The 20,814-nt window shown below is 36.1% G+C and overlaps 1 protein-coding gene across 12 annotated transcripts in view; it reads left to right on the top strand.

Annotated features, from left to right (window-relative positions):
• The first annotated feature begins 216 nt into the window (after nucleotides 1–216).
• Cmpy (crimpy) overlaps nucleotides 217–20,814 on the top strand; it is a 268,239-nt gene continuing 247,641 nt past the window's right edge. For 2 of the 12 annotated variants that reach the window (XM_072895449.1, XM_072895439.1), the window contains exons 1-3: nucleotides 1,883–2,393; nucleotides 3,797–4,424; nucleotides 11,322–11,464. In XM_072895449.1, the coding sequence (XP_072751550.1) occupies nucleotides 4,279–4,424; nucleotides 11,322–11,464 (289 nt within the window). In that variant the 5' untranslated portion in view covers nucleotides 1,883–2,393; nucleotides 3,797–4,278. Of the gene's footprint in view, nucleotides 330–1,875; nucleotides 2,394–3,796; nucleotides 4,425–11,321; nucleotides 11,465–20,814 lie in introns of those variants that run through there. The other 10 variants (XM_072895451.1, XM_072895448.1, XM_072895442.1 and 7 more) reach the window with 10 other exon arrangements.

Genomic DNA, 20,814 nt, shown 5'->3' with positions numbered 1-20,814 from the left:
ATATTTTTAACGATGAGCTGTCATACTTGTCATATACGTTCGTAAACGATTATATATCATTTTTCAACTTAACCGTTGTATTTTTTTCAAAATAACACGGCAAAGAAGCCGTGTTAATCTGCAAAACAAAATGTCGCCAAAATCTTTCTCAATTTATATTATATACTTTCAGTTGCGTGTTTCTTCACCACGGGTATTTGCTCCTATCTTCGACGATGTTCTCTGTCTGAGATGGAGATCTACAGCATAGGACTTCAACGAGATAAAAAGCGAAAAAGTACTTTGACCATCCGAACACTCAACAAGATTTTAGAGCGTTTACAGATAATGTACAAAGTATATAATATAAACACAAATAAATCTAAATAAACGAGAAAAATAATATTAATTTCTTAAAATATTAGCGTAACACTTATTAGGAGAATATATAAGGAGAAAATCTTTTTAGAGGATATTATTCTTAGAAAAAATACATATATTATTAAAATGATAAAATTATATTGATATTATTTTCATGTATTATTTAAAGAATTGCTCATTTTATTATTACTCGCTACTAATTAAAAGTTATAAAACGTTCCATTTTTGTCGCATTATATTTTAATGAAATACTAAATATTTTTAAGCATTTTAAAATAAATTCATAAACATCAATTTCAAATTAATCAATCAGAGTATTCTTAATACTATTACTGATGGCTACAATTTTCATTTTATACATTACGTTTAATACTACGCACATTGTTTTGAAAAAGGGAAGGTCTCGATGACCAATGACCACCATTCAGTAAGCATTAGGGGCGAGTTATGGCGCGTAACACGCGCGGAATAAAAATCGTCGGCGAGAGCGTAAGGTGAAGAGGGCGAACGCCACCGCCACGAGTTTCGTCGCGAGCATTTATCACACTTAGGATCCGCGACTCGGCTAGAAGAACGTTGACAGCCGGTCTCATCCGCGAGATATTACCGGGTATTAGACGACGTGTAAAGCGCGACTCGCGCGGAAATGTTGCGAGCGAGGATGTACACCGTGTTTTGTGTGCGTGTTCTCGCAAACACCCCGCGCTTCGTCGTTGGATAACATCTGTCGTGTAATTCTCACGCAGTCGCTGCCAACAATTTATGATATAGAAATCGTATCTGTAACACATTCTTCGAGTATTCTCTTATTTTGTTTTGTTAGATCTTCTTAAATCATCACTTATAACAAGTATAATTCCGTCGAAAATATCTAAAATATCATACGCAAAAATTTAAATAATAATACAATATTAAAGTTTTGTTTTTATAAGCAGAGATTGTAATTTAATACATTTTTAGTATCTCTGTATAATTTGTAATATATAATTAAAGTAATATTTACTTGCAATAAAATAAAATATAAAATAGAAATAGACTATAAAATAGAAGTTATAATGTTATAATAAATAGTATTATTTCTGATAGTTTTTGTATTTATATATATATATAAATATTGTAACGTACATTTCTAAATTAAACAGAGAAAATGTTATTATCATTATAATTACTTATAAAAACAAAAGATTATTGTATTTATTTTTTATTATTTATTTAAAATTTAAATCATTGCAATTCTTTAAAAAAAGATGTATTCAGGAAAGATGAAAAACATAATTAAATATATTAATGCCAAGACCGATTGTTGATCTTTGCGATCGTTAATAGTTGCGACGCTATTGTTGCAACGTTCCGGTGTAATAGTGTAATAACAATACTGACGAAACAATATAACGGGTGGATAATTCCGCGACACACAGCCACGCAGCGTTGTGTTAATTAACTCTTTACAACACCGCCAATTAAAAATCATAAACTGGGCAAGCACAGAGAGTCGGGGAAAGCTTACCTGCGGCGTCAGAGCGCCGACGCAGGCCGCGCGTCGCGTCGCGACGCGTCGCGGCGCCGCTTCGGAGACACTGATCGTCGCCGAGGCCAGTGCACGTTCATCTCGAACGCGGAACGCATCGCGTGTATATCTCGTCGCAGCTTCCGAGTTACCGAGTGCCTCCATCGGTCGACCTTGTCGTGTGCCACGATGTCGGTACGACGTACGTGACGGGGGAGAGAGAATCGGTCGCGATTCTATTATGCCCCATCCGGCGCTTTTCGTCGAAGCGAAAAATTATCGCGGAATGATCGAATCCTCCCGTTCCTCGATGCCGGCAATTTTCGTCCCTTTTCCTTTCCTTGATACCGCTCGAATAATTTTACGCTGACGCGCCTCTCCTCCCTTACTCCGATTGTTTATACTAATCCTAAGTTTGTCAGCGAATATCGGACGCAAGTTTGCGTCAACGAGTGGTTCTCCAGTCGCGATTGATTTTTTATATGCTGGCTGTACAATCCTTCCGTAACGCATTTCTGTAACACAGGTGATATGCTGTCTCTTTAAAAGTGCAGTAGCTTGTTTGTCAGAGATTTAATTAACTCTATTAACTCTTTGATGCGCGAACGAACGAATGAATGAATGAACGAACGACTTTTTGCAATTCTGAAAGAGAGCTGAGAGAGATTTAAAAAATTTGGGTCTATCAAACTGGACATAAATTTTCTGCGGACGCGTATCCTCACGAAGCTCCTATTCGCGTATCATTCGCACTTGTTGCTATCAAAATTCAGTTTTAATCTCCAACTAGAAGAAGAAATGGCTTTTTTCTTAAATGCGAATATCTAGCAAGGAACTTTGAATCTTTATTGAGAATTTTAGTCGTATCGCGTATAATCGCATAATTCTACATCGCGGTTCTCGTTCGCCATTAATATATTCATAAAAAAAAAAAAACGAACATATGAATTATGATAGGCGTGTGCTTTCCTTGCATTTACACGGTCTAAGGCATATTTTCGTGCCTTCGTCGACGCAATACCTACGGCATGCGCCTGCAACGCGTTTTACACGGCAATGCAGATGTTCGAGGCATTTCCATGCCAAGATGTACATACATGTATCCGTGTAATTTGGACACGCCGCGAGTTTAGTCGGTGCTCGACAACTTTTTGATGTGTCCCACTTCATGGCGCTATCCTCTGGGATAAACTATCCAAGGATATATATACACTGATATATACGCTTCGCGCAGTGCGCTATTATATAGTGTATAGTTCTTGGACGAACCATTCTCCCTCCAGGAGTTGGTCGAGTTGTTTACGCATCTCTCGTCTAACCATAATCAAAGAAGATATTTGTGTTTCCCCTACAGAAATGATTTTATTTACCACAGACATCAAAGTTAGAAATATGTAACATATTATGTTTGTAATATTTTGTTAAATATGTGTGTTATGTGTGTGTGTGTGTGTATGTGTGTGTGTGTGGGTGTATGCGTGCGCGCGCGATATACATATACACTTCTCTTATTAAATATATTTTAAATATATTTTAATATATTATTATATATATTTTAATATATTTTAAATATATTTAAATATATTTTACTAAGAAATATTTTCCTGATTATACAAATATATTTCCATGTTAACTCCATTTGGCATATATAATTTTGCAAGATTCTGATTAAAACGTAAAAAATGAAAAATGCTTTGAGGAAACATCTGATTTATCTCTGATTTTAACAATACGAAGCTATTTATTTTCTTCGTTCCTTTTTAAAGCGCGTCTAATTTGATTCGTGTTGCTTGTGTGAACATTTTATTTTCACATACAAAATCGGAATTAATTTTCACCGTCTGACATGACGCTATTAATAAATTTACTGCAAAATTACGAACACATCGGACGTTTTTGTTTCATTATTTTTGTCTTTTGTTTGCACAGTTTAATCTGCCTTGAATCCTGAACTTATCATTATTAGCGCCGGATATTTTCGGCGAGATTTACTTCCGCCAGCGCGATTGTTATCCATTTCATCCGGACGATTATTCCACCCGCAAAATGGACGTACGTGATATTCTAGCGAACTGCAAGCGATAAAATGTAGATCGACCACATCTTTACGTTTCCCGGGACATTATTCAGTGACTGTGGGCCGATCACGTGTTTCTCCTCGCAACTGCATCCTTTTCCTGCTGGTGAACATCTTGTCGGGCGCGTGTGAAAGATCGAGAATCGAACAAGTTCGTACCGTCAAACGTCTCGCAAAGTGAACTTGAGCGCGATGGACATCCCCGTTTCGTTTGGCTTGTAATTGTGCGGCCGGCGATATAAAGGATATTATAAGATAGAGAAGAGAGTAGAGAAAGGAGAGAGGACAGAGGAAAACCGCCGACGGGACGGCCGTCGAGAGGGACAAGAGCAAAATGAGGGCTCCGTTGCTCCTCTTGGGCGGCATTGTTGTACTGTCACTCGCGGTGGCGAGAGCTCTCTCGTGTGTATGCTCGCCGCTCGAGTGCGACGTTCTCACCGACGAGGATTGTCCCGGTGGTCTTACCTGGGATCCCTGCAGGTATAGACACCTGCATTTACCTTCGGCACCGCCCGGTGGGAGCTTAAACCAGCTCGATACTGCGGCTACGGCGAGCTTCTCGAAATGTGGCCATTTGTGCGCGTTTTCTATTCCCGCGGAAAGATCTTTACTCACAGGGTGCGTTCGGGGAACTCACTGTCGCACACCAACGCAAACTCTATCAAAACTGAACCAATAAAGAACCAATAAAGCGATTGTGATAGCAAGCTATTCATAGAGCTCACAAACGCTAACGCTGTCGATACACTACCTCGAAGGCGATAGCGTTGGTAGCGTGAACGTATGACGTAAAGCACTATCATCCGGAAAGAAGTTAGATATAGAGCGCGGGTGCCAACCAAAAGAATATCACGCGTTTAGCAAGCTGTGATTGACAAGAGAGACGCAATTGAGTGATCCGACTGTCCTGTCTGTCTTGCATGCCCTTCCACAGTCTAAACAAGGACAGCCAGGTCATTTAATTTCCTGTCTCTTTTTAACTGTCTGCATTTATATGATCTGCTATGGCTCGCTGTACTCTACATCTAACTTCTCTCTGCCATCATCAGTGATATCACGATAGTATTGGTAGTACTGCCAGCTAACTCTCTGAACAGTGTTAGCGTTCACTTAAAAAAATGATTCTGCAATTTTAACAAAAATTTTTTAGGTTTAAAAAATTAACTGAAACAGATAAATTATTAGCAAATACTGTGATACTGCATATGTTTTGCACTTAATCAATTTAAATGACGGAGACAGAATTTATATCTGTACTATTAGTGTAATTTAGACAGAAAATTTTTCTGTGATGCCTATTTTTAAGGTCTATTGTCAAGGACAATTATATTTGTGATTAATATTTGGCACTGGGATCTAAATTTTTTATTAGGTATTGCTAGAATATTGCTGCTCTAAATTCTATACAACGTGACAAACAATATTTTAACAGATACAAAAAGTAGCAATAAATTTTAACTGAGACATCCAGAAATCTACCTACATTAGCAAAATATTTTTTTGAGTGTAAAAAAGCGCTAGGTAGTGTCTCCCCGAACGTACCCTAGGCAGGATATCACGGACGGAAACATAGATTTAATATCCTCACTCCGGTGATTTTGTACAGGAAGCCTCAACTATTTGCAATATGCAAGGCGCGCGCGAAAGATGTTTTAATAAACTTTGAGAATTTTCTTTTTCTTTTCAAGAGGAAAAACAAACACACGTATATAGAATTTTGTTATGTAACTCGCATACGCGATATTTGCATAATAATTGCCGCTACATCTTCTTCATCGCAAGGATACCATCATATCCCTTGTACCGCGCGAAAGCGTAATTTTCAATTCGCCTCTCTAAAGCCCGGACTCTTTGTGTTCCCCCGTTGTAGCGGTTCTGTTCTAGCTACGCGTTGTAATTAGTTCCGAGTATAGCGAGCAATTAAAACACACAGCTACAATAAGGCCCGCTACCTGCGCTCTTTTTTCTCTCTGGGCTGCAAAAAAGTGCCGTCCTTTGTTGTTCATCCACCTTTGTGCACCGCGTGTGCGCGAATTACGTTTTCGCGTTAGCGGATCATTTGTGGAAAAATCGCGTAGAGAGGAATAAGCGAGGAGGGAAGAATGGGTGAACCGCAAGATAAACCGTGCATGTCGGGAAAGGTATGCGCTTTAAACAGGGCGACGTAATGGTCCTCAATCCGAAATATTCCGTTATGCGATAGCGTTTATCATCGACGTGTTCGGTATCTATGTGGTTAGGTGGACATGTTGCGAGATCTATGCCCTTGGGTCTATTTTCGCCCGTCCACCCATACAAATGTGCAACCAATTGTTACGAAATTTTGTACACGTATACACATATGTTGTACGATTCATATGTGTGTACCATAAAACTCGAACGAGGAATAAGCGTGCACCTGAATTTCAGGTACGCACTATGTTTTATGGTTCGTACAAACAACGCGATACGAAACAGGTCATTTGCGCTGTAAATGCTGTGCGTTAAGAATAATATATAACAGAGTTAATAAATAACTAGAAGCGCGAGAGAAGGATTTTTAAAAAATTCTATATTCGCAGGAAATAACTTGCACCAACGTCGTAAAGCTATATAGTTATCGTTGCACACTGAGTTTTATTGTAGCATATTATCTTGTATTCATTTCATGAATTATCTACTTGCAAAGAAATATAACGTTATAATATCTTGTTAATTATTATTATGAAAGTCGCGTTTATGCAGGCGTAAAATATATACGACGTATCGCATGATAATATTATATGATAAAGAGCGTTGCAAACCGCAGTCTCACAAATATTAACGCCTTTTTACATAAGAGCGAGAGAATGCACACAGAGAGATACATCTTCTTTAATAAATATTTACGAGAATAGTACTAAGAAGTATAAATTTCGCTTCGTACAAGGGCGTATCGATAAAGCGCAGACCGATGGCGACTTTATTAGAATCTGTGATAGCAATGGATTGCAAAATCGAATTGATGCGCGATGAATATTTATTTAGGATTTAGGGTAAAGAGAAAAAAATAGTGTGTTTACTATTAATATACACAAAGTTTAAGTCACATTTGTTGCGCAAAATAAAATCTTTAGGCTAGATTTCTTTCCTTAAAATATACGAGAATGCTTACGAGAACTTAATCTCTCCACCTCAAGTTTCTTCAAACACTTAACTTATGTATACCGAAGCTGTCGTGCGTATCGTAAAAACGATAATATCTTTATACAGAGATATCCATGTAGGTCAATCTTGATTATATTGTAGATATCGCTGTCGGATAGTTAGAAGGCAGTTTCGATGACTCAACGACTTGAGTCAGTTCGGCCAGGTATATTACACAATACGCAATTAGAAAGCCTTTCATTTTGCCCATATTCACGAGTTGGGTGAATAAGACAGCTCTTTAAAGAGTGGCTGTTCTCGCGGCTGCTCAAAGCGTTAGAAATGTGCGGCGAGATCGAGATTCTTCATTTTCTCCTTTTCTTTCGATTCTTTACGATCAAGAAAGTTACTCGTAAGATGAACAATTTCAACGTAATTGCTTTTCAAGTGCGAGACAAAGATTGATGCCCGTGCGGAAATCGAATAAGAATCGCGTCGGCGATTGAGGACCGTGAATTGAGATCAAGCTGTGAATTATGCGTTAGATTAAATTTTTAAATAAGAATCGCGAACGTAAGAGACACGGTATAAATGTATGCACTTATTATCGGTAACTGTTTCCTTACGGTCTCTATTAGAACAGAAGGGTTTACTCGTACCATCGTAAAGGCAGATTCTTTACGAAATTCATACGAGGGACCTCGAGAAATCTTTATGCGCAATCCGAAAGCTTATCTACCAAACGTTCCGTTTCTCAAACTCTCTCGTTCTTTTTCTCTCTATATCTGGCGTTATTTCGCTTCGCGTATTTCTACAGTATCTCACCATACACACGATAATACAGTCACGCACGCGTCGATACATACGATATGCTGATTCGAAAAATGTCGGAATTGAATTTCAAAGGAAAGCGACGCGCCCGTTTGCGGAAATAGAGAAAGAATTCTTTGGAGTACCTTCGGACAGTTATAGCATCTTTCCCAAGGGCCCTTTGCGAATTCAATAGGTGTAGCTAACGTTTATTGCGTGGAATTTCCGGAAGGAAAGTTTTTATACCAAAGAGTCTCAGCGATTCAGGAGGAGGCGATCGGCCATCGAAATGTTCGACGCGATACCCGATAAGTCGGGTAGTTTCAATGACGATGCCGGTAGTTTGGGGAGAGAAAAGTTATACACGTCGGAGTTCTCCCGCACGTACGGCAAGAATATTGCTTTATGCAAATTTTTCCAGTATCCCGACGAGACGTGTCGTTGGCGGTAACAGGCAATAAATACTGTGGCTCGTGTCCACAACACGTTGCTGAATTGCTCATCATTAAAAACGGAGTCGATATTATTTCCTTTTTATGCCTGTTTATTTCACGTTGTTCCGTTTATAAGTTTATACATACGCGATATCGATACTGCGATATAAAAAAAGGAGAGACGTGTCGCGTGCAATTTCGCGATGCGGACGTAACTGCATCTCAATGTGAATGCTTTCCGGTTTCTCGTAAACTCTCAATAAAATGTTCGATTAAACACCGGTTTCAGACAGTTTGGAATCTGAATCTCATCCCCCGTTGCAGCTTTGAACGGTTCAGTGCATGATCTGGCTCGCAAATCTTGTTAAATGATAATCTTATCGTCGACTCACGACGGAAAAGACCGCTTTATTACAACTATGGCGAATTGCTATAGAAATGTGTCTTTACTTCTCACCTTTCCAATTAACTTAAAGAAGAACCTGTCGTATTCTCGATTCTAAATAAATTGAATAAGATATTATATTATAATTTTGATGCATTTTATAATATATTTTTTCCAAGAGTTGTTATTCTTGTTATTTTATGATGAAATATTAATAAAATTTTTTTTTTCTACATTCAAGTAACAATCTCTATATTTCTCTTTATTTTATAAATATCGGGATTATATATTTCAAATTTATAATAAGTAAAAACATTTAGTTTATATTTTTTCAATCTTAAAGAAATTTTCAAATCGTCAAAGGAAAGTTATATTGCGTATATTTCTTGATATTTTGTTTTCACGATTATTACGATTATATTGTGTGGAAACAACGATGTTTTTTTACTATTAGGCGTCATGATTTAAAACTCATATTTGGTGGAAATCAACAACACACGGTTCGTTTTTCCATGAATTAATGACGGTATACGAAAGGATGCGGAGCACGGAACGGAAATCCTACATTCAGCGACGTATTGGGAATTTATCGGAAAATATTTAGCATGCAACACCATTACTGACCACGGCTGTTGCGAATTAGGAATCGCCAGTCGAAACAAATTACATTATTTTTGCCGTTCGCAGAGACATGCATTAGCTGCGAGCGCTTCATTTTCCAACTCTACTTCAATGGCATTAATCATAAAGAATATAAGATTTGCATTGCGTTCTCAAACAAAGTAAAAAACGTTATTTTTTTAAGTAGATCACACATTTTTTTTAAATATTATGTAAAACAAAAATCAATTATGTTTATTTATACTTCGTAACGTGTTTTATCGCCATGTATTAATCTCTCAGCCTTCTGATTTAATTATGTTACTTTTTTCCTCATACTACATTCTTCTGTCAAGTAAGAATGCGCAGAACCGAAAGGTATATTAAAAGAAGTAGATTGTTTCGCGCAAACGCGACAACGAACATGGAAAACTCGCTTCTACGTCCCCGCCACGGTGACAACGTAATAAAATTCCTAGTTGCAGTTGACAATTTTCCGCGAGATTATTTTCCGCGCGATGCACCGCAGACTGCGCCTTGAAATTCCTCCCATACTTTTTTCCCTCGCAACTTCGTAAGACTATGCTCCGCGCTGTTGAGCATGCTACGCGCCAAAGTGATATGCATTCGCATAATACGTAGAAACTTCTCAATTTCTTACATCTCGATCCAGACAGAGAGTTTCTTCGAGAACAAAAATGCAAGTGTCATCGCGAATTTACATATCGAATTATAAATTTTACCACGGTGTACAAAATTAAAAAAGCACAAATTTCTCATATAAATTTTTCAATAAATAATATATTTCATAAATAATGTGTGTTATAAATACTTTTGGGAAATACATATTATGTATTAATTATTCAGGTAATATATTACATTACATTAATTAAATATATATATATAATACATTATATTATTGAAAATAAATTGAAAATAGTTACTATTTTCCTTATTACAGTTTATTCTTAGGAGTTTGAAGTGCTTATGAAATATTAAATCGCTAAATCTGGGTCACATATAAAGCTGATAATTATAACTGATATTTCCAAAAAGAAGCTGCTTTACATATTATCAAAGTATTTTCAACATTTTTTCTGAATAAAAAATGTTTAACAGATATTTACTAACATGTTTATAAAATCTGTTTTATTTACGCATATTCTGGAATTTTTCGGTAGATTACATTTTTATTTGCTGACAAATCCAATAAAATATGGCATTACATCATTTTCGGTTCACGTCATTGTCCTGCAACATCTGGCCATTGTTTGAAAAAGAATGCAGACAAAATCATACCTTTTCATTTTGCGAGCGTAAAAAAGATATAACGCCGTTATAAGAAACGCTTTATATCTTTAAAGCGATTGTATCCTCTCGTCGCCCGCAGGATTTCTTACAAGGAAACAAATGGCCGCATTCGAATCGAAGCAATCTTGGTTGCGATGCACATGTAGCTGCCGCGGCTTGTTCGTTTCGTCTACCTTATCGTTTTATAACGTCGGTAACAATTTTCCGCGCTGTTCGTTTTTCGTCGATAAAAAAAGAAGGAAACAGATTGAGAGGCCAGGCATGCGAGAGCTGAATATATCTCTGATACATTTTACTGGCGAACGACAACAACAACAACGAGAAAAAGAGAGCTAATAATACCATTCGTTTATTTTGCGTAGAGATCAATTTTTTCCGTTTCTCTTGTTAAGATGTGCAAAATGCAAATTTTTATAGATATTGAAATTAAAAACAATTTAGATATAACGCTTCAATAGATTGCAAACATTGAAGGGCATTATAAGGATATCGAACATCGCAAAAATATGTATAATCTTATCCACGACGCAAAAATACAGCGTGCGATACGCAGCTAATTATAACTTTCCACTCGAGTTATTTTATTGGCTTTAAATTACCCGTCGCGTAAACTAACTTGATTTGTGTATCGAGCGTGTATTTTGTATGGCTATATATTTTTCCTATATATATATATATATATATATATATATATATATAAAACGATTGACCGCAAGTTTTATGTGTTTATAGGTGTTGCAAAGTATGCGCGCGTGTCGAAGGCGAGCCTTGCGGCGGTCTCTTCGGTTTTTCGGGCAGGTGCGCCGTCGGTCTGCAATGTGTAATCACGAATCTACTACCCCGCAGTCGAGAAATGGACGAGGGCGTGTGCACGAGTGAGTATTTTGATTTAAATTGCAATTTTTTTACCGGCCAAAAGAGAATGGAACTTTACCATGAAAATTAAATGTAATCACTTATGTTGTTCGGGCGACTGTTTCAAGTTCTCTCGAAAGATTACAATGCCGATAGAAATGCTAATAAGGAAGTATCCTTCGCATACCATCCCTTCTTTACATTTCCTTTCTTTAGCGAACATAATACCAATCGCGCCAATAATGGGGACAGACTATTTTATTCATTATTTTAAAATTAAATTACGTTATAAGACTGTTTCTTACAATTAGAAAGACGATATATCTATATAATATATAATTTAATGTTATTGCATTTCTATAAATAAATTAATTTTTTAAATCTAAAATATATTTTAAATATTTACATTTTTGCGAGATTCAAAAGATTAATTTTTTTAACGACGATAAAGCTAGTTTTATTATAATTCCTGGAATAACGAGGATTACTCGTATATTTCCTATGTTATATTCGTGCTATAGAAATAATGCGGCGATTGTTTTGTCGTGAGTAAAATGCAACGCTGTCCGCATTTAATAAGCGTAAAATCGACAATAAATCTTTGTGTAAAACGTTTCTGTATAACATGCACGTTGATACGATTATATTGAGAGCGTTGTTTTACTGTCCCTTTCGGTTTATACTCTGTGGAATTATATGCCATTCGCAGAGATAATTGGACAGCTTGGCATTAGAGAGAAACTAATCATGAATGACAAATGACAGTATTATACAGTTGATATTTCGCCATTTTTATTTGCGTGAACGAACGATTTAACAGCACGAAAGCATGAATCAACTTTATTCATTAGCATACATTTTTTTTTCATTTAATAATCAATAGTATAACCAGGATAATAATAGAGATCTAAGAGATGCACGCGCGCGTATTGATATATTTATATATAAATTTATATATAAATGTTAATATTATATATAAATTATTGTATATGAAATTGAAAAGTCACAAAAAATGTATTGAAATCTGTGAAATCATATCAATATCTAATTTTCTTCGAACGTGATATCTATTTTATCTTTTCCAATACACGACAAAATTGAGTAAGATAGAGGCCATTGGTTATCTGGAGTAACATAATGATAAAATCAATAATTACACTGAAATAATTAGAAAATGCAATATTTATTTAATAATATTTTTATATTACTATCTATATTATATTCTATTATAAAGTTGATGTTTGCATAGTAATATCAATTCAAAGCAAATTCTAAACTTTGAAATTCTGCGGTGTTAATATTTCGCGATGTGCAAACCACGCTTATAATTTATATGAAACAAGCAGCAGCAGTTCCATGAGTAATACTCCGCGCAGTGTTACATGCGTTTATATATATACGTATATATGTATGGTAAAGATGTAATAAGACCGATTGGTACACCCTAAGACACTTTAAATCGTCGTTTTTATCCATGCAATTTTTCTCCGCTTGCTCGAATTAAAAAAATGTTACAGCGGTCGCGTGGTCACCGGAGAAAAAGATTGCACCGCCGTAGTTTCTAAAACTCTACTGGTGGTACTCCAAATGGAAAAGTTAGTTTAGGCAAAGTCATGTTTGCGTGAATACATTACTTTTCACTTAGGAATTTTCCGTCGCGCCTCGTACGTGCCAAGTATTGAACCTGTTTCTACCCCGAGAACTGGTTCATTGTCAGCATTTGCGTACGTGAATTTTTGCAACACGTGCGCCAAGTCATTTAAACAGATTTTTTTTTTGGTATTCTAAATATTTAATTATAGAATTATATGAAAATATACACTATCCTGTTGCTCATGAAAATATTTTGATTACGATAAAGCTCGCGATTAAATTAATAATTCGCTGTAATTTGCTGCGAAAATTCTTTTGTCTCCTTTATTTCCACTTCTCTTCTTTGTTTTCTGTAAATAGTAACAAATTAGTTTTCCTTTGTGTTTATATGACTGAAATAGATAAGTCATGTGAATAACTTTAATACAAACCTCGCCACAGTAATATCAGGGCGGAATACTAAGGTATGTTATACATCATCGTATCTCCCCCTTTAAAATTAATTTAAATTATTATACGATTTGATTTATGCATCGATATTCGTTACTGCCGTACAAGAAATAAAAATTCAAGAATGAAAACTACATATTTTTAGCTTTGAAAACTTTGTACAATCGTTTATTCGTATACGTTTAAAGGATGAAACATTTGGTATATTTTTTAGAAAAGCTCCCTTTATACATTTTAAACTTTTTACACGGATTACTCGAAAGCTCCTATGCTTTTCGCATCGTTATACGTGAGAACTTGGATTGGACAATTTTTAAAGATCCTTTGATCCGATGATCGTATTATCGAATAATTAATTATAATTACTTCGAAAGAGAGGATATTCGTTTTCATTTTCCGATTCATTGATTAATCGACTCGCAGATGCGCGTTCTTTTAGGCGCGATCGTTACTCAGTTCCACTGTGAATTCGCGTAACTCTTCTCTTTCCTCACCCTTTTCCCTCTAGTTCGATGTCCTTTGGTTCTTTTGAAAAGTTTTTAACGCTTCGAATAGAATCGTGTTGGCGGATCTGAAAGTGAACGATCTCGTACCACTTGCGAATCTAATTGAGCGATTTTTGAACTTGTTATATAACTCGGATTTTCCAAACTTTAGTCAAACGACGATTTCAGAGACTGGAAGAGGAACTAATTAAGGGCCACTGAGATTTGCAAAATACTTTTGCGAAAAATATTCTGTAGTCTCAAAGACTGAACTTTTCAGTCCAATAACTTTGTTCATGCGCTCAAGAACGATTTAACTATTGTTGAAATTCAAAGAAATTCAGAAATTTAAATATTGTGAGTCTCTTATTTAAAAATTTTATCAAGTAATTATGCAAATAAGTTATGATAAATACAATTATGTTAATCTATATATAATAACGGTATATAATGTAACAATAATATACATTATATAATAATTAATAATAAATCAAAATTAATGTCATAATTTTACGATTATAGTTTATTTATGAGTCGACTAATGTCATTTTTAGCTACTGAAAAATATCTGTATATAATAACTGTATACAATTCTATATTGCCGATCATAATTCTGTGTGTATGTTGTCACGATATTTCAAAGCCAACTGTAATAATCGTCAGAAATGAAAGAGAGAGAGAGAGAGAGAGAGAGAGAGAGAGAGAGAGAGAGAGAGATTGATTGAAATTAAGATTGAGAGAGAGAGAGAACTGTCAAAAGGGTGATGCGTTTACAATTTGGGATTTTATTAACAGGCTCGAGAGCATGGGGGGTGCCGTTTGCCGATGGCGACGTGCCAATTCGGTCGCGCGCAACAATCATACAAATTTTCACTCGACCAGGACAATCTGTCGACGATCCTTTAAACTGACGGACGGCTCGAAATACGAAATCGTCAATATTTGGTCTGCATTAACAGCGCGCGGACGGGATATTGCGCTTTCGCAAGCGCAATGCGCTTGCGATCTCTCGCCGCGCACGTCCGGCTTGCATTTCGAGCCGAAATACGACGACGTGCCTAGATTTATCGACCAGTATGGGAACAAGTGTGGCTGTTTAACCGGAGGGAGAGAGGAGGGAGGAGCTAGGGATTTGACTTGGAAATTCCACGACTCATCTAGATTTTCCAAAATTTCGAGCCACTGCTGCGTCGCGTGCAAACGCGTTTTTTTGCGTCAAGCGATAAAGCTTTTGTTCCACGTTGGAAGGAGGGAGGAGGGTAGAAACAGACGCGGGGGGAGGGGGTAATTCGTTTCGTAGCGTTTACGCTTCAATGATGGAACTGACGCGTGAAAATGGATGCACTTGTTTCGAGAGTGATACAGCTGACATTTATAATACTTCACGTTCACGTATTTTCATTGAATGCTACAATATATCGCTGCGAATTAATTATATTTATATTTATTTGATGTCTTCGTTCTTTGATGTGAAGTTGTTATTTGAATGGCTGCCGCATAAAAGCTACCTATGCGTCGGCTTTAATAATTTTAAATTGGATGAATTTCGAAAGAGAAGCCTCGTATCATTATTCTGTCAAGATTGAAATACCTTCGTAATATTATCATAATTAGTTTGAATATAGACCCGATATATTTCATCCATTAAAACACGTTTATTTTGCAAAAGGCACACACAAACACAATTACGACGATATCTTTACTTATCCGCTTACTACTTATCCGTTAGGCAAATTTCGGAAGCAATTTGCGAAATAGTTTCTCGCAAGGCCATAGTTCTAATATATTCACCTCTATAACGGTTAATATGTACCATTAATACGACATCATTATAGTACTTGATGGCTGTTCACACAGAATCAGTACTGTAAAATTAGTTGCTCTGTTCTCTTGTCTCAAAGCAGAGAAATTCTCCCTATTTCATGTGCAGAAAGATAGTAAAGGGTCGCTTTACTGTTGCGGAACTCAAACTCGAAACTGTCTTCAACTCGACACTTCCGACGAACTTCGACACCGGCATTTTGGAACACTTGAATAATAACTGCTTCTGCACATTATCTTCTCATTATTATCTCACAGCACACGATAATTGAGTTAACCCAATCGGATTTTCTGTATGAAACATTTGGATTTCGTTGATGCTCTCTTCCGTCTTCTTAACGAGAAGTTTTCCAATCCGTGTTATATTTCAGCCTCTTACTCTCATTATTAGTTTTGCTTTATCTTATTGAATGACGATGAGAAATAATGAATCTTAAAGAAATCAGATTAATTATAAACTTTATAAATGTTGATCGCCTTCTTATTTAGATCGTATTATGAAACTTAATGCTCCAATCATCATGAGATTACGCGGTGTGAATGAGGTCAAAGTTTTTCAACTTAAAAGGAGAGAATCAGGGATTCTGGTAAATTTTCTATTCTTATTTGGTTCTCTCACGAACAGGACATGCTTTCGCACTCAAATTTTGTTCACGTCGCGAGCTGCAGGGACCTGGCTTTAAGGACGAACTCGTGTACGTGTCTTTGGAAAATGAAATTGCTTTCGATTTCGCTCTCGCATCTCGTGATTTCGCGCCGCAGGAATGGATTAGTCGACCTGCCAGCGAGTTCGCATGCGGCAAAATCGGCTTAAGTCGCGGCGTGGACGGTTCGTTCGGCTGGAAATTGCTCCAGACTTTACGGAATAAATGGCAGATGAAAACGACGACCTGCGAGCTGTGTTTTTTCACTCACAATCTGTTATGCGGATATATTCTACAAAATCTCAATTTATATCATGTTACCTTAGCACTCATTCATTGATCGATGATTTTTAGATTAAAATTTATATGATTCCTTCGCGCGGTGTATTATTTACATGTAATGATGTAAAAGACAGATTATGAATAATTATGTTTTTTTCTACAATTCAGATATTTAATTAATATTTAATAATTACATATTAAAGGATATTAAAGAACAATTTTACGGATGTAACTATTTTACATTAAATTTCAAACATCTCTAAAGCTTTGCTACTATTATATTATACATGTCGCGTATCTAATATACAAACTATTTTTATGTGATAACAAAATTGAATATTTTATAATTTAATATAATTATAATATTACATAATTATACATATTAAACATAGTCGCTTGCAATATTACTCGTTATCTCCATCGGAATTTTTTCCGTTTGTGTCCTTTGTCATAATAGCTTCAAATCCTCTTCTCGTAATCCGTTTGACCGTACAAAATGGGCAATGTAATCTATATTAATATAGTAATGGCAACAATAATGTTCATGATGTAAATCATAACGAATTAAATTCTCAGCTCTCTCCATTTCTCATTGCAAAGTGTTTGTAATTTTTCTATATTTAGAAATTTTTTGACTATTTTGTAGTTGAAATTATTACATCAAGCCGTGACATAGCCATCATAATTAAATTAAGATCGAAATACTTCATTAAAGTTATTTTCATGATAGAAAAGAAGAAAAAGCGCACGTATCACAAACAACAAACGGAATGCGGGACAGAATAACTTTGTTGCTCGGCTCGTCTTGTACAGTTATGCATAGAAAGACGGCCAAAGAATCACAGTTGATGCAATTGTGTAACTCGTTACAACGCGGTGCACCAAACCAACCGACGTAAAACAAAAAAAAAAGAAGAAAAAAAATGTTATCATTCGTTGTATGTATGTATGTATGTTGTATGCAGTCGGCGAATCAAGCGGGCTGCGGAATTTCAAAAACTGACGTCAATCAGACTGGGTCACCAAACTGTCGTCGGGTTAACAGTTTTGCAGTGACGGACGCCGATTGTCACAACAACGATTGATGGTGATCGATTTCTTCGCGCATCGACGACGTGCGCATTTAGGCGAATAACCCCCATACACGTAGGCACGAAAAATATATTCTCGGATAGAGAGAGAAAGAAGGATAGAGAGTGTGCGCAATCGATTCGCTTTGATACACCAGCCGGCTCCCTTCTTAGACCTTTCGCGCAGACATGCGATTCGACGATGCTGTACGTTATCCAAACATAGTTACGTGGCAAATCGTGAAGTGACTTTTCTGATTCGATATATCACATGATAAAGCATTGCGGGCGTAAAGGTCGATTACGTGATTTCGATGGAAATACATTGACGTCACTTTGAATACAAATCGATCCATCATGAATTGCGTTTGTATATACGGAGTATATCGGAATTTCCAATGTCCATGTCGTACACGTTGTCTTACAAAATATTTACGGTCCTTTTGTGAATTTTTCAAAGTACCACATTTATAATATTATATCAATAAAGTAAGTATACTTATAATATCATGTCACATTAAAGTAAGTCGTGTGTATGATAAAGTCGAGAACCGATGTTGGCAGATTTTTATTTCAATTGTAAAGCGCAGTCATTCGTGAGTTTATAAATGAGAAAATTTTTTTTTTCGTTTGAACTTGAAATGTGAACTTAAACACGTAATGTAGCTTTTTTGTATATTTACAACATTTTGCTCTTGTCACTCGTGTTTTGAACTACACAAGGCTATTACTGCGTTATCATCATTGTAGAGCGAAATTACTTTTGCACACATAAACATCGCGTGTTGCTTACGAGGTAAAGAATATTAAGAAATCAATAAAATCTACATAAGAACATGGATTTATATGATGCAACACTTTTATTATATTAAGACTTGCAGATTTTAAAAGTAAAATGTTACGAAATTTAAAAGAAGAACCCGACCGCAGAAGCGTGATGTTGTTTGAATTGGAGGAGTTGATATTCTCCGAAAATTTTTAATCAATTTCCATCCGTAATCGCATCTAAATTATCTGGAAAAGAGCTATTTGCACACACGTACATACGTAAGACACCTACACGCACTCTCGTACACCTGCTCGACTTAAGCCGATGCATATGCACGGTTGCTGGCGGACGTTAGGAGTTAGGGTGTTCAGTATTCATGGAACATCGTTGCTCGAACGTGGCGAGTTGGTAGGGTACAAATTAGTTTAGCCCCCTTCGCGTATTTACGTTGTATCCCCACCACTATGATGGTAACAGCAGCAGCAGCAGCGGCAACGTATAAAAATATTCTCGCATGTATCGAGAGCTTCCACGTCAGCGTACACCGAGCGCGAACATCCCGGGCGCATCTTAATTCCCGACCTGACACCTTTTCTCCTCGCTGCCACGCGCGCGAAGAAGTTTTCGGATGCTTGCGGTGCTTAGAAGAAATTTTGCACCGGGAATGGAGGCGAACGCGGCGACAGTTTTGCCGATAACGCGTTTATAGTGATAGAGTTTGACAGAACTTTGCGTACATTCCTCTAATGCTTTCCAGTGAATTTTAGAACGTGATATTTTCGTCGTAGGCGTTAGAGAGAAAAAAGAGAAAGGAATAAGAGAGAGAGAGAGAGAGAGAGAGAGAGAGAGAGAGAGAGAGAGAGTGAGAGAGAGAGAGAGAGAGAGAAGGCTAATTCTATTTCCCGCGAATTGTTTGCGAATATAATTCATTCATTTTCATTTGGCGTGTAGTGTTTTACTGGAAATTTGGCTCTGTCGGCAGTTAACAAATTACCGTAATATGTTGACTGCTTTGTGTGCGGAATGCATACGAGAAATTAAATGCGATCCCCGCGAACATGGAGGCATGCCATTTAATATGTATTCCATAATTATCATGACGCAAAAGTAGGTTATTTGAATTGCATACGCATACGTCGGATACATCCATTATACAGTTGTAAATATGTCTAGTGGATCGTTTGACATTCCACATGTGAACAAGATTATTATGGAATATTTTCCCTAGGAACGATCACCCAAGTGCTATGTGCGAATGTCATTTTGTACGCATTGAGAGAGAAAGAGAGAGAGAGAGGGAGAGAGAGAGAGAGAGAGAGAGAGAGAGAGAGAGAGAGAGAGAGAGAGAGAGAGAGAGAGAGAGAGAGAGAGACGTTGACAATATCCGTTCGGTGTTAACATAGACTTTGTATTTGACGTGATTTCATAGTTTTCATTACGAATGCGATATGAAATATTGCTTGATTAGTTAATAATATTATTATTAAGTCTGTTGCAGCATTTAATTGATTATTGAAATATTGTAAAAAGGATTGGAGAAATCTATCAGTTAAATTCAATGTAATTAAATCGATTAAGAAATGAATTATTTTTAATTAGATCCTTGTGTTTCAATACTATAACAAATCTAAATGAACTTACATGAATCAATTTATTATTTAACTATTATTTGTCTTTTTTTTTTACTATTTCTCTTATTTCTCAAAAGTAGAAAAATTCTCGATTATCGAATCGCGTATGTACATGCATGTGCATTTCGTTTCTATCGGAATTTATTTATACGTGCAAAATAATCGTATTTATTTTTATAATATTGCTCGACATTAGTTCACCGCAATATCCGTTTCTATGAATCAATATTTATTAATCAATGTTTATTAAATATCGCTTTCTACATTTCTAATATGCATTTCAAAATGGGAACGTCATTTATTTTAATCGTAGTGTCCTGAAACAATATTAATCGCGCATGAAAATTTCATATCTTATCTTAAACAATTACGAATTTTTACAATAAAAGAAGGAAAAAAGGATTATTTTGAGCGACATATTACTTAATTTTTAATATGACGTCAACATAATCTCCATTATCAATATTTTATCATTGTATTTACAGCAATACTATTAATAATAACTCTGTCGGAGAGGAATATTCTTTTAAAAATTTTAGATTACAAAAGTCGATTGTTAATATAACTTTTACGCGCGACATGACACATATAAATATAAATTGCGTTAATTCAAATTGAAACTTTC

This window comes from Anoplolepis gracilipes, chromosome 7 (genome assembly GCF_047496725.1).
Source record: "Anoplolepis gracilipes chromosome 7, ASM4749672v1, whole genome shotgun sequence".
NCBI classification, from domain to species: domain Eukaryota; kingdom Metazoa; phylum Arthropoda; class Insecta; order Hymenoptera; family Formicidae; genus Anoplolepis; species Anoplolepis gracilipes.
Note: the sequence above shows the minus strand (reverse complement) of the source record. Positions and strands in the feature narration are given on the sequence as shown.